This window comes from Eretmochelys imbricata, chromosome 15 (assembly GCF_965152235.1).
Source record: "Eretmochelys imbricata isolate rEreImb1 chromosome 15, rEreImb1.hap1, whole genome shotgun sequence".
Classification (NCBI taxonomy): Eukaryota; Metazoa; Chordata; order Testudines; family Cheloniidae; genus Eretmochelys; species Eretmochelys imbricata.
The window spans coordinates 3,693,088-3,714,471 of record NC_135586.1 but is presented as its reverse complement, the minus strand read 5'-3'; the positions used below and the strand labels follow the sequence as shown (position 1 = coordinate 3,714,471).

Here is a 21,384-nt window from a genome sequence, read left to right as displayed (position 1 = left end):
ATTGATTCCATTTAACCAATTCTAGCTCTCATCTCTATCTTTTTCCTTTTATGAATAAACCTTTAGATTCTAAAGGATTGGCAACAGCGTGATTTGTGGGTAAGATCTGATTTGTATATTGACCTGGGTCTGGGGCTTGGTCCTTTGGGATCAAGAAAACCTTTTTTCTTTTACTGGGGTATTGGTTTTCATAACCAGACATCCTCATAACACATGGCATTGGTGATGATAGTGGGAAGCTGGAGTGTCTGAGGGAATTGCTTATGTGACTTATGGTTAGCCAGTGGGGTGAAACCGAAGTCTTCTCTTTTTGGCTGGTTTGGTTTGCCTTGGTGTGCAAAGGAACCCCAGCCTTGGGCTGTAACTGCCCTGCTTTAAGCAATTTGTCCAAATTAGTACTCTCACTTGGATCCCACCAAAGCCAGCAACATTACAGTTCCTTCAGAACTCTTGGGTGAATCCTGTCCGGTCCTGGTGACTTATTACTGTTTATCAGTTTGTTCCCAAGCCTCCTTTAATGTCACCTCAACCCGGGCCAGTGCCTCAGATTTGTCACCTAAAAAGAATGGCTCAGGTGTGGGAATCTCCCTCACATCCTCAGCCATGAAGACTGATGCAAAGAATTCATTAAGTTTCTCCGCAATGGCCTTATCGTCCCTGAGTGCTCCTTTAGCATCTCAATCGTCCAGTCACCCCACTGGTTGTTTGGCAGCTTCCTGCTGCTGATATAATTAAAAATATGTTTACGATTACTCTTGGAGTCTTTGGCTAGCTGTTCTTCAAAGTCTTTTTTGGCCTTTCCTAATGATATTTTTACATCTCATTTGCCCAAGTTTATGCTCCTTCCTCGCTAGGATTTAACTTCCACTTTGCAAAGGAGGCCTTTTGCCTATCGCTGCTTCTCTTACGTTGTGGTTTCGCCTCCGTCCCACTTTTTTGGTTCTCCGACTATGGTTGGTAATTTGGGGTATACATTTAAATTGAGCCTCTATTATGGTGTCTTTAAAAAGTTTCCATACAGCTGCTTGTAGGTGCAGAAAGGAAGCAGCAGGTCCCCTGTGCTTATGCCCCTGAGTTAACATGGGGCTACTTTGCCCGTGTGGTAGTGGGGAGGGAAGCGGTGCCTCCCCCCAGCTCCAGCCGGGGGCTGTCAGTGCCTAGGGGCCCGCTCTGTCCCCCAGCCCCATGCCCCGCGAGCCACGGTACCATAGGGAGGGGCCGGAGCCCCCCCTCGCGGCCGGACAGGCGGGGCTCCCAGCTTGCACCGCCGCCCTCCCACCTACGTGGCAGCGGCCCCAGCAGCAGGCTCCGCTCCGAGCCCCCTGCACGCCCGGCCCGGCCCGGCCCGGCCCCATGCGCCGCCTGCTCCTGCTCCTGCTGCTGGCGCCGCTGCGCGCCTACGAGCCGGACTGGGGGAAGCTGCAGGGGCTGGCCCGGGGCAAGGTGGAGGTAACGGCGGGGGCTCGGGGAGCCGAGCGGGGCGTGGGGCGATCGGGGGGCAGGCCGGGCGCTGTGGGGATCGGGGGGCAGGCCGGGCGCTGGGGCGATCGGGGGGCAGGCCGAGCCCTGGGGGGGATCGGGGGGCAGGCCGGGCGCTGGGGCGATCGGGGGGCAGGCCGAGCCCTGGGGGGGATCGGGGGGCAGGCCGGGCGCTGTGGGGATCGGGGGGCAGGCCGAGCCCTGTGGGGGATCGGGGGGCAGGCCGGGCGCTGTGGGGATCGGGGGGCAGGCCGAGCCCTGGGGGGGATCGGGGGGCAGGCCGAGCCCTGGGGATAAGGAGAGCGTCCTGCAGGGACCTGGGGTGTTCAGGCAAGACGCGGGGAGGGGCGTCCTGCCTCCCCGGCCCGTGTCTTGGGGCAGCCCTCTCCCCAGGCTCTCCGCGCCCCAGCCAGGGGGACCCCGTGAGCAGGCTGCTGTGGCAGTGCTTGGAACCCGCGTAGCCGGGGTTGGGGGAGGCTGATCCCGGGGGGCTGGAGCAGGACCGCCCGCAGCCGGTCGCTCGCACCGAGCAACGAAGCCAGGCTGCTGCCCGGGGCGAGGAGCACGGGCCGGGCCGGGCCGGGCCGGAGGCAGCAGGGGCAGGAGTGAGAGCCCAGCTGGACCCAGAGCCTGCCCCTCCCTGTGCCGCGGGGGTCTGCCTAACCCCGTGGGCGGGGTACCCCAAATCCTTCTGCGGGGAGATGGGCTTGAACCAGAACTGCGATCTGAGCGCCCCAGACTGTGTGGGAGAGGAGCTACTCACTGGGTCCAACATCCACCCAGCAATTAACCAGGGGCAGGTGGCCATCGGCTTCCCCCACCCCCTGATCCCAGAGAGGGGTCCCCAGGTCGCAGGGAAGCTGGGGAATGGCGGGGGTGGGTGTGTGGATCACCTGGGGCAGGGGTTCCATTTATCCGTGAGCAGCAGTCAGTGCTATGGGGCAGCTGGCTGGAGACCACACACCAGTGGAAGGTGGGGAGAGGCACAGCCCAAGCAGGGATGAACCCCCAAACTCTGCTTTGGGGAGGGGATGGAGCATCCCTATGAGTTCCCCTGGAAACCATTAATGTGACCTGTTACTAGGACAACCTGATGTGTGCTTCATTACCATGGCAACCAGGCATTCTGCTTCTCCTGGTGACCTGGCCCTGGCGACCTGGCGGAGCCCAATGTGGGGCAGGGGCAGGCAGGGAGGGGCTGGGTCCAACTAGGAGCAGTCCACCATGCCCAGGGGAGGAGAGGAAGGGTGACCCCATGGCTGGGGCCGAGAACTTGGGGACCCCTGCTCTGCCACAGGCTCCTTGTGGGACCCTGGCAATTCACTGTCTGACCTGGGGGTGTAAGCCCTGCCCAGCCCCAACCCATTACAGACTGGGAGGAGCTCAGATACTCTGCTGATGGGGACCATAGAAGGACCAGCTGGGTCTGGGTGGGGATCAGTGAGATGGAGTAGAGGGCAGGGTGGGGCCTTGGGATCTGGGGAAGTGCCCTACAGAGGGGTGGTGTGGATGGAGTGGGTGCAAGGGGATGGGGGAGGGTTGAAGCCAGATTGAGGCGGTTATAAAAGGGATTACTGGGGGCAAAGGGCACGTGGGGCTGGGGAAGCAGGTTACAGGTGGGGCTGCAGGGCGATGCGGTTGCTGGTGCAATTGCAGGGGGGATAGTGGGGAGATTGCAGTGGGGTTAGGGGGTGGCGTGGGGGGCTGGGGGCAGCTCTCACTCCCTGTGCTCTCCCTTTCCTTCAGACCTGCGGAGGATGATGGCTCAGCCGCCTGAAGGAGGTGAGTGCTGCCACGCCCCGGCCGGGGACACAGGGAACGAGCTCCACCCCCTCCACTGGGCTGCTATGCAGGGGACTGGGACACCCCCTTGGCCTCCTCCTGGGGTCCTTCCTCCCCCAGGCACTGCTCGTGCTGGTGCCAGGCCTATCACCGTGCTTTGGCAAACCCCTCTGCCAGGGTGGTGGGGCAACCCCTCCCCCACAGGGGTAAGGGCAGCTCTGGCAGGATGGGCAGGTGCACAGGTCTCATGCAGCCTCCTGCTTTCCCTGGGAGTTCTGCGGTGTGGGGGAGCCCTTCTGGCCCCTTTGGGGTGTGTGTCTCGGGGGCAGCACTCATCTCTGCTCCCTTCCAGGTGAAGGCCTTTGTCACCGAGGACATCCCTCTGTAGTATCCTTTTCTGCTCCAGGGCTGGGCCAGGCTGTGGATGGGGAGGGGGCTGGCAAACCCAGGATTTGGCTCCAAGATCCAAGCTCACATTTGCAGCCTGCAGGGCTGTGAACCCCTGTGCATATCAGTGGGTCTGTGGTGCCTGCCTGAGTCTGCAGACAGCCTGGGCCAAGAGCTCCCATTCACCCCAATTGGGTGTTGACTTTGGAGCCTGATGACCGTTTGCCACTAACCTGCCCAGCACTGTGGGATGCGGTGGTGGCTTCTGGGGACAGCTGGCTGGTGTCCAGGGCTGCGGGGGATGGGGGATATGAGATCAAGCTCCCTTTACCCTCAGAAATAGCATCAAGTCCCTGTGTCTGGGGGGGGAGGGGAAGCAGAGATGCTGTACCCCAGAGGCAGATGCTCAGCCACCTGCTGGAGGCTAAACCCCAAACTGCCTCCCACCACGTCTGGGGCCAGAGCCCCAGCCCCCTGCTTCCTCAGCCCCCAGGCCCTGCTGGACACTGTGCTAGGGCTGGTGTCATCCCAGGAGCTAGCCCAGGGAGTATCACGTCAGCCAGGGGCCCATGCCCTGCTCTCCCAGCCCAGCGGACACAGAGGACCCTGCAACTTCCAGGCATGGGACTCCCCCAGGCCCGAGTCACCCAGGCCATGATCAGTGGGATGCTGATGCCAGGCCAGGGCCCTGCCTCCTCACTGCCAGGATCCTTAAGGGCACCTTCCAGCCACAACCTGGTGATGAAGCATCTCCCCGGAGCCGACCCTGAGCTTGTGCTGCTCAGCTTCAGATACGAGGAGCTGGAAGTAAGGGCTGGGTGGGTGTGGGGAAGGAGGGGTGCTCCTGGGTACTTTTGTCCCAGCCTCTCCCAGCAGGGGGCACTGCGGGGAGCAGGGTGGGAGCTCTGGCTGTAGGGGAGCTCCCGGCTGCTTGTCCCAGCAGGGGATGCGTTCTACAGTCAGCTTATAAAGCCAGTGGGAGGCTGCCTGCCTGTGCAGGCCCAGCCGTAGGCGCCCATGGTGCTGGACGGACAGGAGCCCTGGTCCTAGCTGTGGGAGGGAGCTGAGCCTGCAGGGGCATGAGTTGCTGGCCCAGCTGTGACTAGCAGCAGGCCAGTCGGTGCTGGGCCAGGGCTGCTGGTCATCCGGCACTGCAATCCCTGTCTTTTTGCAGAGAATTCCCCTGAGTGACATGAGTCGGGAGGAGATTAACCAGCTGGTGCAGGAGCTGGGATTCTACCGCAAGGAGGCACCTGATGCCCCAGTGCCTGAGGAGTTCCAGCTCGCCCCAGCCAGGCCTCTGCCCACCCTGCAAACGAAGGAGCAGGGCCCTGGAACACCCTCCCCACCAGCTCCCGCAGCCAAGAGCAAGCCCCCCAGGAAGCCTGACAACCAGGAACACCCAGATCTATAGCCAAAAGTGTGCATGGGGGTGTGTGCCTGTGGAATGAGTGTACATGTGGGGGGGGGTGTGCATGCTCGGAGTGTATGGACTGTACACCCACCTCACTGGTTGGTGTGACACAGCTTCTGCCCCCCACAATATGTTCTAGACCAGCCCTGGGTCAGCTGCCCAGCCCCATGGCTGTTAACAGGCAGTCCCGTGGCACCCAGACCAACCTGCTAGTGCTTCTGTGCTGTGCGTCAGTGCCCCCTGCCTGCAGGGACAGAATGAAGCCCTCAGCTGAAAGCTCTGGGTGCTGAGGGTGGATGAGCTGAGTCCCAGAGGGCCCGGGGTCGCTGCATGCTGGGCAGCATGGGCAGGCTCCGTGCCATCTGTGCTGTGGTCCAAGGGCTTGTGTCCAGAGCTGGAATAAAGGCCCCTTCACCCCACGAGTTGCAGTGTGTCATCTTCTTCCTGGGCGGGTCTGTCAGAGCCCTATCCCACGGGTGCATTAGGAGGACCCTGTCCCATGCAGCTGGCTGGCCCAGCACAGCTGTAGCCAGTGGGGGATGGGAGCGGCTGGTGGTCCTCGCAGGCTGGGTTCAGGTCAGAGCCATACTCTGGCCCAGCTTGTGGGGGGAAGCGGCACAGCCCCTCCCAGCTCATTACAGCAAACACCACCGCCACCCCCTGTCAGCACAGACCAGGGCTCTTGGTGGAGGTTGCGGGGAAACCAGCACTGTAGTCAGGCTGTGGCTGGTGGCTCCAAGGGGCAGGGCTCAGACCAGACCTGTGGCTTTTAGGGGCTAGTCCTGGCTGCCTGGACCCAGTTGCCCCCTGCTGGCTCCCCAGCTGCAGGGGAGGAAAGCCCCCTTGCTGAGGCTGGCCATGGGGCAAGGCCAGGGCCCTTGCTGATTGACAGAGCAGGAGCTGGGGCCTGCAGAAGAGCCAGGGGCCGAGGTGGGGTCTGCTTTATGTCCAGGAAATGGGTTGGGGAGCCTTGCAGGGTGCTCCTCACCAGGAACTGGACAGCAATCTTGCTAACTACACAGCTCCACTCCCTCCGCACTGGGAGATGCTCTCCCAGCTTGTGCTGGGGATCTCGGCCATGGGCTTTAGCCAGTGAGGAGGGGGAGGACGAGTGTCTGAGCTGAGAGCCAGAGCAGAGGGGATGGGAGTGTGGCTCAGCCAGGAATACACCCAGCATTAAGACACCCCAGAAACAGTGCAGCCTCCTCAGGTGCAGCATGGCTTCAGAAGCCCCCCATACCCCACACTTGGCCCCTGCAGGAACCTGGACACCAATGGGGCAGTGGGATAGTGCAGGTGGAAGGACCTCCTACCCCTAGACTACAGCCCTGCTGGTTGTTCCAGGAGGCCCCCATCCCTCTCATCCCACCGGGATCTACTTTGCAGTCATAGCCACGGGGGTGGGAGAGGGGATGGAAAATAGGGGGTAGGGCTATCACAGGCGAGCTGGTGGTGGAGAGGGGAGCAGGGCAGAGGGACTGGGGCCACCCACACCTGCCTGCTGGCAGGGAAAGGAGCTGGCCAGGCTGGAACTGGGCAGAGCTGCAGATGAGAGCGTGCAGGGCCCTTCCCCTAAAGGAGAGGAAGGCACACTGTGTGCAGGCCCCATGCCTCCCCCCACGCAGGCAACGGGACAGTAGCAGTGCTAACCCAGGCAGCCTGCAGAGCCAGGGCAGTGGGAAAAGGGCCCCAGGGCAGGCAAGGAGCAGAGGCCAGGCCCTGTATAACAGAACTTTATTGTCTGGCTGGTGCTGATACAAGTGTCTATGGGGGTGTAGAAATGGTTACACAATTGGCTAGTGGCACTTGGTGCAAAGGGCCCAGAGCCAGGTCGGAGGGCTAAGGAAACAAGTGGGAGGTGCCAAGCCAAGCCCCGGGGGGCTGCCCCACTGGGAAAGGCCTGCCCCAGGAGCCCACCCCCTCACCGGGTTCCAGTCCATCTCCCCAGGGCAAAGGGAATGTGGGTCCCAGCAATGGCGGTGCCTCCTAGGGGTGGGGGTGAGCAGTAGGGCAGCAGCGTGCCAATGTGGGAACTGCCCCCAGCTGTGGGCACAGTGCTGAGTGTGGAGGTCCCCAAGGGAGAGGGCTGCAAGCAGGAGTGTGAGCAGCACCCTTCTGGAGTGCCAAGGAGGGCAACTCCCCCCACGGGCAGCGAACCCCCCCCCCACACACACACAGAGACCAGCTACCCAGGCCTCAAGCCCTGGAGGAAGCAGGGCAGTGGGGGACACTCACTCACCCGCCCATGTAACTCCAGTGACAAACCCCTGGGCCAGGTGTCTACAGCACCATGCCAGCCCATTGCCACTATGCAGCACACAGGCCCAAACAGCCAGCCTGAGACGTACACAGGGCTCTCCCAGCCCAAGTGGGGTCAGGGGTATTGCACAGCATAAAAACAATTCCTTTAAAATGAATAACTTAAAACAATATAAAGCACAGGGCAGAGGGGTGAGAGCCAAGCTGGCAGGGGGACCAGGCCAGGGACCATGGGGGCTCAGCTTGCCATGGAGAAGATTGAGGGAGCTCGCAGCATGGCCAGGGGGCAGAGCACAGACAATGCAGGACCAGTCTCAGCCTCACCCAGGCCCTGCGGGGCAGCCTGGTGGCTGGGCAGGTCTGCTGGGGGTGGGCAGCACCCCCTCTGCACACCTGGGTCCCTGCAGGGGCAGTGTGGGTCTATTTACTCTGCAGCCGTGCCCAGGACGGGGGGGGGGGGGGCAGAACGGGGGGGGCTCTAGAACTCTTTCTGCCGCAAGCGTAACTCATGGCGCCGCAGGTGGTTGTAGAGGGACTGCACGTAAGTGAAGACGCACTTGGAGTCCGGCCTCTTCCCCATGATCATCATGTCTTCCACCTCCACCAGGGGCATGCAGTCAACCAGCATCCTGCGGGGAGAGGGCAATGAGCATGGTACACAGGACCACAGGCATGACTGCCTCCTGCAGGCCAGACCCTGCCCTGCCAAGAGCCCATGCAGCCCCACTGCTCACCCAGCCTCCCCTCTGCTGAAACCCCACACATGCCTGGTCCCAGCCCCCAAGCTCCAGGCCTTGCTCAGATCCTGCCTGGCCCCCCGCTCACAGGCACTAGCCCACCACCCAGGGCTCCCTCCACAACCAGCAGCCCTCTGGGCCCAGCTGGCATGGGTAACCCTGGTGCATCAGCCTCTCCTTTCAGGTAAACAGCTCAGACAATGCACGCCCAGGCGGGTGGGGTGCCCACCAGCCCAGCTTCTCCCTAGGTCCTGCCCACACGACCCACTGCCCAGAACCTTGGCCCTCAGCAGCCTGCCAGGGCCTTGGCCCCATCACCCCCACAGCTGGCACCTGCCACATATCCCGCTCTCTCCTCACAGCCCTCCTTGCCTCCCCCCCACCACATCCCCACCCCTGCTCCTCTCCACCTGAGCTGTGACCTGGCCCCATGCCCACTCACCTCAGCTGCCTGGCTCCAGGGGCCTCCTGCTCAGCTGCAGGCCCAAGGCTAGGGCCCGTTGCCTTTAAACTTTGGCCCTGACTTGAGGGCAGCTGTGCTCACAGAGCCCCAGGCCACCCCACACACCCCTGGCCTCTCGGCTCACCTCCAGCCTGTGGTGCCCAGAGGGGGCCGTGCCCTCAGCCTGTGTGTGAACCTGTGCTTGGGATATGCCCACAGAAAGGGGAGCCCCCCCCCAACCCATCTGGGGAGCTGACATGCCACCCCTCCCTGTCGCTGTCCTGTCTCCCTCCTCAGTTCCCACCCCTTGGGTCCCATGGCAGCCTCCTCTCTCCTCTGGCCCCCGTGACAGGAACGGGGCAGCCTGCAGCTTTAGCTCCAGTGCCAGCATGGGGGTGGCAGGCACCCGGAATAAGGGCAGATGTTTGCATGAGCCCCTGACCACACACCCCTCAGGACTTGCCCTATGTTTGAGCTGCATGTCGGCACTCGCCCCCTCCACCCACAAGAGCCTCCTCCCCCACACTTCCTCCCTGTGCTCCCTCATCCCCTCCCACCCTGTGGCCAAGGGCAGGCTGTGCCCAGCTGAGAACACAGCAGCAGGACCTGCCACCAGCCTGTGCCCCCATTGCATGCCCTGCTGCTGCCACCATGTCCCCTTCGCCCCAGGATGGGCGAGTTCCTTTCTCCACAGGCCCAGCCTATCAGCGCCCCCCCCACCACCCATGTGCACAATCATCCCACCGCAGCAGGTGCCCTGGGCAAAGAGCCTGATCCGGCTAGTGCCCTCAACTCCTATCCTCATGTCCGCAGGCTGAGGGCTTGGGCAGATCGCAGGGTGAGGTCCAGGGTAGCCCAAGGCCTCCAAAGGCCTCAGGCACTGCTTCCCCACCCCTCCCACTTCCCCAGCTCTGGAAGTCAACGGTGGCTGAGGAGGCTGCTGGTCTGCCCCCCAACACTCCTGATTGCAAACTGCCCCGTTGGTAACCAGTGCAGCTGGCTGCCTGCTGGCCTGCGTGCCAGGCCTATGCCATGCTGCCTGGGGCCTATGGGTACACTCCAGCCTTCCCAGACTCACCCTCCTCTCCCAGGCCCAAGAAGCCAATTTCTTTGCAGCTCCCCAGCAGAGGCTGCGACTCCATCAGGCCTGGGTTGAGGCTCGCCCCGGTGTCCCAGCAGGATTTTAAGTCCTGCTGGGATACAAGCGAGGGGAGTGAGTGGGTGCAGATGGGCAGACTAGGTACTGCATGGGCGGAGGCAAGCACATCCCACACTGCCAATCCATACACCTCACCGAGGCCCAGCCAGGTGCCCTCCATGGCTGCTCAGGCCCCAGAGCCCATTCAGTCCTCCTGCTCTGGGAAGGATGCTGGCGGGTGGGAGCCCAGGCAGGCCGGAGCCCAGGCAGGCCTGGGCTTGCTGGGGTGCGACCTGCAGCACCGGAATACGTGTAACAGCAGCACGATTACGAGTGCTATACCAGCCCCTCACCTGCCGCATGGGCACATAGCGCCTCTCACCTCCCCAGGAGAGAGGCTGCAGGGGGAAGCTGCAGCAGAGACAGATGATGTTGTAGCAGTGTGGACAGACAGACCAGGCTGGGCATGGCCCAGACTCTGCACCCAGCAGGACCTTGTTGGCCCAGGGCCCCAGCACAGGCTCCCGGAGTCAGATTCTGCTGGGAGCCATTGGCACTAGCCACAGGGCCACAGCAGCTGTTGCAAGCAGTGCAGGTAAGGGGAGGTGGCAGCTCCCCCGCTGGCTGGCCAGGCTCTGCTACCTGGGACTGGAATGGGGGGAGTGGATTTTAATGGGGCACATGGCTAAATCATGAGGCAATAGTGGGGGAGCACTGGGGCTCTGCAGAGATGCCAAGCCCCCCAGCAGAGAGCAGCCCTGCCCGGAGCACAGGAGGGGCAGGCCTGAAGGAATGGAGTTGACGTGGTAACCCAGTGCCACGCCTTGCCCAGCTCACACTCAGGGGAGATCTGTGCCTTCAAGTCCACTCAGGCCCATCTGACATCCCAACTGCAGAGGGAGCAAGGGCTGGTGGGGTGAGCACACACCTGGGGCCAGCATCCCCCTCCCCCTCCCCAGTGCTGGCACAGACTTCCCGTGCAGCCAGCGGCAGTTCACAGGCCTGGTGTGTGCTGAGGTGAGACCGAGGGCCCAGGTGGCTTGTGCCTGTGACGTGCTGTGAGATCCCTATGTGGGAGTGGTGGAGGGGGACAAAGGATCCCTCTAGCTCCAGACATCAGCCCCTTCTGCTGAACAGGCCTGGGCCCCCGGTGCTCTGAGGGCATGGGGCAGCAGGCTGGGAGACACCTGGCAGCAGGAAGGAACAGCGCCCAGCGGTGGCAGCTGCAGGTACAGCAGCAGGCTGCTGTGTAGCCAGAACCCAGGACCCCATCCATTCACTGGGAAAAAGCCCCACAACACCAAAGCCCCCTTCCCACCCGTCTGTCTGGGCACTGGCGCCCCTTAGCAGCGAGGGCACGGCCTGGAGGCTGGGAGAGCCTGGCCCATGCCACCAGCATGTACGCAGCACAGCCTGGAGGTGCTTGGCCCAGCCAGCTCCCTGGCAGGGGCTGAGGCAAAGCCCAGCTGACCACACCCCTGGTGCCCAGGGCAGGCGCCCTGTCAGCAAGTGGCTGATTCCCTAGGAGCCAGGGGCCAGGCCTTCCCTGCACTGCTCAGGCCCGGGGCAGAGCCCAGAGCAGGAAATCCCCCCAGCTAGCCCTGCAGGGGGAGGGACCTGCCCCCAGGGCATCAGAGAGCCCATGCCTGACTCCCCTCACAGAGGCAGGGGAGCACCTGCTGCTGGCAGCAGAGTACCTCTCACCTGCAGCATTAAAACAACAGCACCAGGCAGAGAGTAGGTACCAGCCCCCTCCCCCAAGCTCAGCCCCACAAAGCCTTAGAGGGAGGAGCCTCACCCCCCCAACCAGCCCACCCTCTTCCTGCACAGTGCAGGGAGCTGGGCCGCAGGACTGAGACCACCCAGAAACCTTCCAGCCAGGAAGCTCCACGTGCTGCCCAGCCACTGATTAGCCCCTTCAGCATCCTCCCACCTCTGCAGGTGGGGAAACCGAGGCACCGCTTGCCCAAGGTCACACAGTGAGCCACGGCAGAGCTCCAACCACCAGCCGTTTGCTGATGACAGTTCCCAGCATGCACCCCTTGCAGTGTGTTATTCTGCCAGCCCAGGCCGCCGGGGCGGGGCGGCCAGTCAGTTGTGGGCTGCTGAGATGGACTCGGGGCCTGCACTGCTGGGACAAGAAGTGAAGGGACGCTGGCTTGCGACAGAACAGAGGGGAGCGGCTGCGCACGACCGCACCCAGCTGCAGAGCCCGGCTCCCCCTCAGCCAGGGACACAGCAGCCAGCTGGGGCCCACACAAGAACCTGTGCTGAGCTGGCTGCCCCACGGCCCTGCAGTCCGGGCTTCCCACCCCAGCCTCCTGGTCTCGCCCCCACCTGCTAATCTGCACAAAGGGAGGGCTCAGCAGGCGAGCAGGGCTGTACACCCGGAAGGGGGGGCGCGGGCTCGGTGTACACACGGTACCCAGCCCTCTGCCACACCCCGCTCGGCACTCCCTGCCAGGACGCTGGCGCTGGGAGTGAAAGGGGCTTGCTGGCCAGCGGCTTCCAGGCATTTGGCCGAAAGTGCCAGGAGGGGGCAGGCACCTCCTGCTCCCCTCCCTCAACAGTGCCTGCTTGCTTCCACCAGCACGGGCATGGAGAGGGGATGTGGGAGCCAAGACTGGCACAGGGTCTGCTGGGCACTCAGCACAGAGCACCAGTGCTGGGGGTAAGGGCTTCTGCCCCCCCATCCCTGCCCACTTTACGCCAGGGGCCCTCTGCCCTGCAGCTCCCCACTCATACAGCTGTGGTGATGCCGTCCCATCCTGCTCCAGGCCAAGGCCCCGTTCGGTTCTTTCAATGCACTGAGTCCTGTGCTGCAGCAGAGAGTGGGCGATCACTGCAATGACATCTCCAGCCTGGGGGGCCCTCCTGGCTCTGGCCAGCTTGGCGCTTAGGTGACCCCGGCCAGCACCTGCTGCTCCCCTTGCTTCCAGCACCTCTGGAAATGCAGCCCCAGGCAGCTGGTTCCCCCCCTCCCCCCCACAGGGCACTCAGGCACAGGCCCGGCTGGGTTTGTGATGGAAAAGCTTGAGGCAGCCTCAGGAGAATCCCTGCCCTTATAAAGACATAGCTGAACCTGCAACGTGCTCAGCGCAGCACGGGGCCCGCGTGCCGGGGAGGCTCCAGCAGGAGCAGAGATGCCCCCAGACAGGCCCAAACACTAACAAGGAGCAGCGTGATGGACGTGCCTGAGTCACACTTTCCAGGCTCCCTGCTCCCATTGCCTGCCCATATATGACTAGGAGGGACTTTGCAGCGGGAGGGCTCGCTCACCTCGCCTGATCCCCGGCTCAGCCCCGCAGCCTCACTGCCCTGGGCCGGGGGCTGGGAGTGGGTGCTGGGGACGAGAACTCTGCTCTTGCGGGACACAAAGACTGAGGAAGCACCAGGCCCAGGAGTTCACTGGCCCCCTGGCCTTGCCAGAGGGGAGGCAACCCAACTCAAGCATGAGCAATGGGGCATGGAGGGAGCCACTCTGCCAGCCCTCGATCCAGCCACAGGCTGCTCCAGCACAGTGGGAAGTGTAATTAAAGCAGCAGTTCGGAACAGCCACCCCTGCCCCAGATCCCGGGCTCAGAGAGCTGGGGAAGGAAATCTCGTCAGGGCACCCCTCCTCCTGGCGGGGAGCAGCCGGCCAGGGTCCAAGGCTAAGGCTCAGCCCGAGTTTTACGCTGGGGTGCGATGTCCTCTTCCCCTCCCAGTCCCCATTCTAGATGCTGACACTCTGGCAGTGTTTCTGGACAGCCCTGGCTGAGGTCAGAGTCAGTCTGGCGCCCTGACATCTGGCCTGCTCTCTGGGAAGAGGGGTCTGTCTGCCCCCTGGACCCTCACCCCACGGATGGCAGGACTCACCCCCTCTCCCCTCACCTTCTGCACAGATGCACCCAGGCCTTGCCAGGTTCACCCCTGCCCTGCCCGCCAGCCCCCAACTCAGCACAGCACAACCAGGCCCCTCGCTGCCCCCTCCTGCCAAGGGCACTGCCAAGCCGGGGCTGGACGGTAGATTGAGAGGAAGATTCTCACCATCGCTCCCGGGGGTGTAAATAGGCTACGACTTTTTGGTTTTTACCAGCCCCTTCTGGACCAGGCAGCGATAGAACTCCTGAATGTACGTGTACACACACTTCCAATCCGGCTCGCGCATCCGGACCATGTCCTCCACGTCGAGCAACTGCGGACAGTCTGCGTGCTTCCTGGGGGCGGGGGAAAGGGGGAGCGAGTGATCACAGCCCAGTCCGGGGGAGGGAGAGGGGGGAAGAGAGAGAGAGAACAAGAGAAACGTATCAATCCAATTCACATTCCCCTGGTGCCATAACAACGCTCCAGTTCACACATGCTCTGGGGAGGGTGCGTAATGCGGAGGGGGGGCATTCCCAGGTACCGCTGCACTAATGGCACTGTGAGACTAACAGGAATCGGGGCTACACAAGCACAGCCAGGGGAGTCATAGGTGCGGGAGCGTGAGGTCCAGGCGTGAGGAGATCCAGAGCGGAAGAACAGAGTGAGACAGAGGAGGAGAGGAAGGGAGTGAAGTGCTCTGGCGCCAACCAGTGGTTGAGGAGCGGATTCCAGAGCGGAGCAGCTCTCTATATAGCTGCGTATATAGATGGGGTGGCAGAGGGGAAGGCCCAGCTCCTCCTTGCCTGGCTCCGCTTGGAATCGGTGCAAGAAGCTCACCGAGGGCTAGAGGGGGAGGAAGGGGAAGGGCCACCTGGCTTCCAGGCCGGAGGGATCGATTGCTCTCATGGTCCACGCACCGGTCCCCGTTAAGGCAAAAGGTATAATTAATAGGAAGGCGGAAGTCCCAGGCACACGCACCTGTTTGCTGTACCCTGTGCGGACTGGAGAAAAGAGCACTTGGGCCCTGGGGAGCTGGCACCCACGCTCCATCTGGGGCCACCTGGCCCCCAGACATCATCCCCGGCAGGGCAGCCTGCACGGGCCAAGGGAACTCGGAGATCCCCTCCAACACACACACGCACATCCCCAGCCTGCGGAGACACTGGAGGAACTAGCCTGCCGCTGAAGGGAAGGAGGGATAGGTGGGTGGATGGATGGAGAGACAGAAGGAAGGAAAGGGGCTGACAGCCTCCAGCTGGACCGGCTCCCTTTTCTCAGCACCTCAGGAAACCAGAAGCAAAAAGGGGGCGCTCAGGAAGCTGCAATAGCGCCCCAGCCCCCGGGGCAGGCCCCCACCCTCGGGGCGGGCTCCAGCCCCCAGCCGCCCGGGCTGCAGCGCTGCACCGCACCAGGGCCCCCACCAGCCTTACCATCCCCTCCCTACTCGACGCCAGTCAAGCCCCAGGCAGCTTGAGGGGCCTCGGCCTGCACAGGTTTTGCTCCAGCGTTCAAGCAGTTAGAAGAGGGGGACGGAGGCAGGGGAAGGGGCTCCGTGCGCCCAGGGTTAGCCAGGGAAGGCCAGCCACTGTCGGTGCTCAGCTGCATGGCGGGGCAGCGGCTGCCGGTTATGGGGAAGGAGCTCTCTGGGGAATCATTCGGTCCCTTGCGAAGGCTGCTCCGGGGCCATCTCAGCGATGCTTGGGGCTCTGAGTGTTACGGGGCGAGAGGGGTTTGGCCCAACATCTCTGCACTGAGCACTGGGCTGCGTTGGCTTCCTATGCACCTGCACGGACGTCGCTTTGCCCAGTGTCAGGCCAGAGCAGCCACGCACGGCATGCTGGGAAGCAGCAGAGCCAGCCTGAGAGCCCCAAGCACGTGGCAGGGCAGCAGGGAGCTGGCTCAGCTCAGAGGAGAGGCAGCCCTAGGGGCACTTGCTGCTTCCCTGCGCCAGCCTTAGCAGGGCAGTGCCATGCTCCTGACCCAATGGAGCTGAGCTCGAGGCAGGGACCCAGCCCCGGCCCGCATTGCACAGTGGGGAGGGGAGGGGGACGTACTCTGCCGAGGAGAAGGCCACCTCAAAGTTGCGGCGGCGGTTCTGGGGCGTCAGCTGTGTGTAGTCGAAGGCCTCGGGGAAGAAGTTGTGGACGAGGGCACAGAAGGCCATGCCGTCGCTCCAGCTGGAGGAGAAGTTCTGGATGTCCACGTGCTGTGGGACAGAGGCAGGGTCAGGAGAGGGAGCAGGCCCCAGCCTGGCTAGGGGCTGGGAGGAGAGCAGGCCCTGGCCAAGAGCCGAAGGGGATGGGGGAGCGGGGTGGGGACTAGGGCCTGATCCAGCCAGGAATCGGGGTGAAGGGGAGGGGAAAGGAGAAGCCAGCCTGGCCAGGAGCTGTAGGGGAAGGAGGGTGGGGGTGAGCAGGGCCTGCTGCTGCTAGGAGCCCTGATAGGATTGCCAACTTTCTAATTGCAGAAAACTGAATACCCTTGCCCTGCCCCACTCCCTCCTTCACCCTCCCTCCTGTCACTCGCTCTCTCCCACTCTCGCTCACCTGCTCAGTTTCACCAGGTGCAGGAGGGGGTGAGGGCTCCGACTGGGGATGCAGGCTCTGGGGTGGGGCCAAGGCTGATGGGTTTGGGGTGCAGGAGGGGGGCAACAGGCTGAGGCAGGTGGTTAGGGTTTTGGAGGGCTGGCTCTGGGCTGGGGGTTCGGGCTCCGGGGTGAGGCCAGAAATGGGGGGTTCAGGGTGTGGGAGGGAGCTCTGGGCTGGGGAAGGGGGTTGCAGTGTGTGTGTGGTCGGGGGGGGCCTCTGGGGGGAGGGGGGGGTCCCGATGTGGGCTCTGGGCAGCACTGACTTCAGGCAGCTCCTGGAAGCGGCTGGCATATCCCTCCTGCTCCTAGGTGGAAGGGCCAGGTAGCTCTGTGCCCCTGCTCTGTGCTCCCATTGGCCACACAGTTCCCAGCCAATGAGAGCCAGCGCCTGCAGGCAGGCGCAGCGCACAGAGCCCCCCGGTGGCCCCTCTGCCTAGGAGCAGGTGGGACATGCCAGCCACTTCCGGGAACCACGCAGAGCCAGGCAGGGAGCCTGCCAGCTCCACTGCACCGGCACCACCACCAACCAGACTTTTAACAGCCTAGCCAGCGGTGCTGACCGGAGCCTTCAGGGTCCCTTTTCAACTGGGTGTTCCGGACCTGGCAACCCAAGCCCCAGAGGATGGGGGGCAGGGAGTGGGCCCAGCCTGGCCAGGAGCTGCAGGGGAAGGGGGGCACTGACCTCATAGCCCCGGGTCTTCGCTCTGCACCAGTCCAGCAACATCTGCTTGATGCTGTTGGCGTTGGGGACACCGAAGCTCGAGGAGCGCTGCACGGCGACCCGCGACATGGCCGGGTTCGAGGGGCTACCGGGAGCACACACAGCATGTTGGTTGACTTCCCATGGCATCGGCCCACCCCAGCCCAGCCGCACCCAGCGCCCTCACCTCCCACTTTCCTTCTCCAGCTTCTCGATCATGGCCTTCCGCGCCTGTGTGGCCGACGTCTTGGGCAGGCTCTGAGCCTTCAGCAGCTCCTTCTTCTTCTCAGCCTGGCGCCGCTCCAGAGCAGCCAGACTGCCCTGGCGCGAGCTGCTCTCGTCCTCGCGGTCAAAGATGCTGGGAGAGGGAGAGAGACAGACTCAGCATGGAGGGAGGTCTCTGTTCAGCCAGGTCCCAACAGCACCCGGGGAAGGGGTGCAAGGATCTCTTCAACTTCGCCCAGGGGGGCCGAAGGAGCAGCTGCAGCTCCCCAGACTCAGCTGCAGGCGAGGGTGCTCAGCCCAGGAATGCAGGCCCAGAGGTCTCAGCTGGGCCCCCCAAACCAGGGGAGAATCTGCCTTCATATGGCAGCGACGACACTACTCAGGGTTGTGGGAGCCTTAAATCAGTGGGGTCCGAGATCCCCAAGTGACAGGCACCGGGTTCTCCTGGCCCTCCAACAGTGCAGTGGACACTCCACCCCATGGGACATCACAAGACCCCCAAAGGCTGACACCCCGCAGGACTGCTGGAAGGACAGGTAGCAGGCTGGGTGACAGCAGCTGCTCTGGGGGGTGGAGGGTAGCCAAGGTCGCTGACCTTTGAGGACACCGAAATACAATGGGTAAAGGCCTGTGCCACCCATGGATCCCAGCAGGGGGGGGCAAGCGGCCCACACTGAGCTGCCATGCCTTTCTCCACCTTCCCCAGGGCACAGGAGCTCTCCCAGAGGGCACTGCCCATTCAGCAGGGGGTCACTCACCTGCCCACCTTCTTGGATGAGGAGCTGTAGGAAGATTTGGTCTGGACGAACGTGCTGCCATCTGCAGAGGCAAGGAGAAGAACCTCAGACACTGAGGGAGGTAGTGGGAGCTGTCTTTTCCCTGTGCCTGGCGCTGCCCAGAGGCACTGCAGCCTGCTTCCACCAGGGCCCAGCACCAACGGGCAAGTGGTTGCCCCTCCCGCCCATCCCAGGACTGAGCGCCCAGTGCCAACGGGCAAGCGGGTGCCTGCCCCTCCCTCCCCCGGGGCTGAGCGCCCAGTGCCATGGGGCAAGCAGGTGCCCCCAGAGGAAGGGGGAATTGCCACCAGGCGGCAGGAGAGCAGGCCAGAAGGGGGCAAAGGGCCCTTACTCTCTGATCGCTTTGTGTAGCTCGACTCCACTGTTGTCATACGGGAGGTTCTGGTGCCATCGTCTGCAAAGGGAGGAAAAGACAAAGAAGGGTCAGCCAGGGTGGGGTGAGGCCAACACCTACAGCACCCGCCCCTGGAGAGGGCAGGGCCAGACGGACGGCATGGCTGCAGAGAGGCAGCTGAGCGAGGCCAGCAAGCTCCGCAAAGGCCAGGCTGATGGGCGCGTGTGCAGCAGGCTCCAAAGACAACACAGAGTATGGGGCAGAAAGAGGCAGGGAGGCCCAGCCTGGCGGCAGGAGATGCAGAGAAGGCTCTGCCCCAGGCTGGAGAGAACAGGCCAGTGGCAGTGAACGAAAGGAGCAGAGGCAGTATGAAGCCAAGGCAGGCTTCTCCAAGGAGAGGGCCACCCAGCCAGAGCCTGGCCTGGCCGGGAGCCAGAGCAGTTGGTGGAAGGGCCCATGTGGCCAAGCTTCCTTGTATGCCTGAAAAGGCAGGTGGCAACAGGAAGGAACTGTAAGAGCCAGGGCTCCTTGAGCCACAGGCATAGGAAGGAAGGTGCAGCTGAGGGCAGGGTGCACAGGCCAATGGGGGAGAGAACAGTCCCAGCCCTGGGGAGAGGAGGGGGCTGTGCTGGACAGAGCCCCTTGGGCAAGGCTTGCTGGAGGAGCTGGCCGCCTGAGTTCATGCCAGCCTGGGCAGCGGCTGCTGGCAGGTAGAGGAAGCACAGGAAGGGACAGGTGAGGCCAGGGATGGCTCCAGCCAGCCAGGGAGGCCCAGCTTTAACCAGGGGCCCAGTTACAGACCCATGACCACTCCAAAGGCTCCATGCCCACCATGCCATGGGCTGTGCTCGCTGGGGGCTCCCCATGCAGGCCCCATGGTTGGTGTAGTCCTGTGCCCCAGGCTCCACACTGGCCTACTCCAGCTCTCCCTGAGCTGGCATGTCCCTGGAGCCATCCTGGGAAGCAGGGAATTCTTGGCACAGAGGCTGCACCTCCAGAGCCCAGCAGACTCACAGCAAGGCAGAGCACATGCGTGCTGGATGCTCTCGGCGGTGGGGAGCCAGGCCCCATGGCTGCCAGCTGTCCTGGATGGCTGGGCCCAGGAGCCCTTTTTCAGAGTGAAGCCCAGGCAGCCAAGCACCGTCTTCACAGGGACAGCGAAGGACAGAGAGAAACAGAGAGAGACTCCAAGAGCAGGGGCTGCGCCTTGGGAGATGATCGAGAAGAGGCCAGCAGAGACTGGCAGGCACCCAGAGACAACCCTGTGCCAGGGTGGCAGAGAAGAGATCAGCAGAAAGGGCCCCTGCCAGGGTGGCAGAGAAGAGATCAGCAGAGGGGGCCAGTGCTAGAGTGGCACAGAGCAGGCTGTGCTGGGTGTGAGCGGGACCAGGCTGAGAGATCAAGCGGTAGTGCTCAGTGGCCTTGCAGGGCCCCTTACTGGACTGGACGAGGCGCTCAGTTTTGGTGAGTGTGTGGCGGGCTGAACCATCAGCCGACTGGGCGCTCTGCTGGGTGGTGGTCTCGGTGGCCTGGGCCGCCTTCCCCACCACGGCCTGGTTCTTCATCTCCTGCAGCCGCTGGCCCCGCTCCTTGTCCCGCTGCTCTGCAAATGCACGCGGGCGATGGCGTTAATGCGGAGATGAGGGCACAGGGGGCAATGGATGCTGCCCGGCATGGAGCCACCACAGCCTCTCTGGGGTGCCCAGCCCAGTCCATCCTCTGCTACACGGTCCAGGAGTCAGGGCCCTGTGGGGAACTCCTTGCCCTGACAGAGCCGGAGACACAGCAGGAGGGATGGGGACGTTCTCCCAGCCAGGCCCCTGCTGCTCCTCGCCCATGATGCTGCCTTGCCAGATGGCGCCATGGCTATGGCACTGCAGAGACTCACACACAATGATCCGCAAAGGCTACAGAGCCTGCCTGCCTCCATGGCCAAGCCCCTCCCTGGGGTAGGGCCCAGACATCCCCATGCCAGCTCAGGTTTCGGTAGCACGGCTCCTGGCTCTCTGACCCCCCGTCTGCTGCTTCCATTCCACAGCCCTGCCAGCCTGCTGCCAGGGTCAAGGTGCCCACCCCCAGCCTACACAGGCCCTTGGGTGAGCCCATGGCTCCCCCAGCCACCAAGACCCGGGGACCCATGAGCAGCTACCTCTCTTCCTCTGGCGCAACTCCCGCATGGCAGTGCGGATCAGCCGTCGCTCCTCGAAGTCCGACGTCTGGTCCAGCTGCCAAGGCAAGCACGACACCAGCAACCTCAGCAACCGTGGCCTCATCCCCTGCCCCACAGCCAGCCCCAAACTCCACCACGGCCTCACCCCCCAACCCTGCCCCACCGCGGCCTCAGCCCCAACTCCACCACAGCCTCGCCCCCACCTAGGGTGACCAGACGTCCTGATAAAATCGAGACTGTCCCGATTTTCGGTTCTTTGTCCCGCGTCCCAACCAATGCACGATCCGGACACCATTTGTCCCAATATTGAGGCTTTGACTGCTTGGGCACTTTTTTTTTGGGGGGGGGGAGGGGAGAGCGGGGGGGGGGGGCCTTCCCCCATGTGTCCCGATATTTTGTCTGTTTCATCTGGTCACCCTACCCCCACTGCCCCCTCAAACCCAAGCCACCGCCCGGCTGGGGTAGCTCAGACAGAGGCAGAGGGCAGGCTCAGCCAGGCCCAATGTACCATCTTATCCAGCACGTCCTCCTCCTCGATCCTGCTCAGCTCCTCAGCGCTCAGCTTGCTCCTCTTCTCCGGCTCCCTCGCCTGGGCCTTCTCCATCCCATTGGGCAGCTCCGGCTCTGGAACCAGCACCTGGGGCTGCTCCACCAGCTCGGCCTCCATCTGCAACAAGAGGGGCCAATGTCGAGAACCTCCTCCCCGCTCCAGAGCGCCCTGCCCTGCCGAGGGCCCGGGCAAACCCCACGCATACATCCCCCGGCCCCACAGGGAGAGCAGCTCCGGATGCTTCCCCCAGCCAGCAGGCCCAGCTCCCAGCGCTGGGGAGACGTGCCGGGGCGCATGCCCACGAGCAGCGAGGACTTGGTTTTACACCCCTAGTAAAGGGTAGCTCCAGTACTACCGTGCCCTCAGTGCCAGGCTGGGTATTAGCTATGGGCTGACGAGAGGGAAGAGCGCCACCTACTGCATTGCCAATGCCACTGCCCGACCATCCGCCCAGCTCCCGCTACCCATCGAGCCAGGCAGTACCAGCAAGCCCAGCAGAGGCTCCATCTGCCAATCCTCTACACCCACACAACAGGC

The 21,384-nt window shown here is 63.3% G+C and overlaps 2 protein-coding genes across 2 annotated transcripts in view; one reads left to right on the top strand and one right to left on the bottom strand.

The window, feature by feature from the left end:
- The first annotated feature begins 1,353 nt into the window (after window positions 1-1,353).
- Window positions 1,354-5,423, top strand: SELENOM (selenoprotein M). Its single transcript, XM_077835268.1, has 5 exons — window positions 1,354-1,449; window positions 3,226-3,261; window positions 3,614-3,648; window positions 4,377-4,455; window positions 4,823-5,423. Exons 1-5 carry the CDS (start codon window positions 1,354-1,356, stop codon window positions 5,060-5,062), a joined length of 486 nt encoding a protein of 161 aa, XP_077691394.1. The 3' UTR covers window positions 5,063-5,423.
- A 2,392-nt stretch (window positions 5,424-7,815) lies between these two features.
- The window catches only part of SMTN (smoothelin), a 51,807-nt gene continuing 38,238 nt past the window's right edge, over window positions 7,816-21,384 (bottom strand). The window contains exons 13-22 of the mRNA XM_077835182.1: window positions 20,806-20,964; window positions 20,277-20,352; window positions 19,566-19,730; window positions 18,125-18,187; window positions 17,755-17,815; window positions 16,959-17,129; window positions 16,754-16,877; window positions 15,539-15,690; window positions 13,668-13,837; window positions 7,816-7,950 (exon numbers count right to left, since the gene is read on the bottom strand). Coding sequence (XP_077691308.1) covers window positions 13,693-13,837; window positions 15,539-15,690; window positions 16,754-16,877; window positions 16,959-17,129; window positions 17,755-17,815; window positions 18,125-18,187; window positions 19,566-19,730; window positions 20,277-20,352; window positions 20,806-20,964 — 1,116 coding nt within the window. The 3' untranslated portion in view covers window positions 7,816-7,950; window positions 13,668-13,692. The remainder of the gene's footprint in view (window positions 7,951-13,667; window positions 13,838-15,538; window positions 15,691-16,753; window positions 16,878-16,958; window positions 17,130-17,754; window positions 17,816-18,124; window positions 18,188-19,565; window positions 19,731-20,276; window positions 20,353-20,805; window positions 20,965-21,384) is intronic.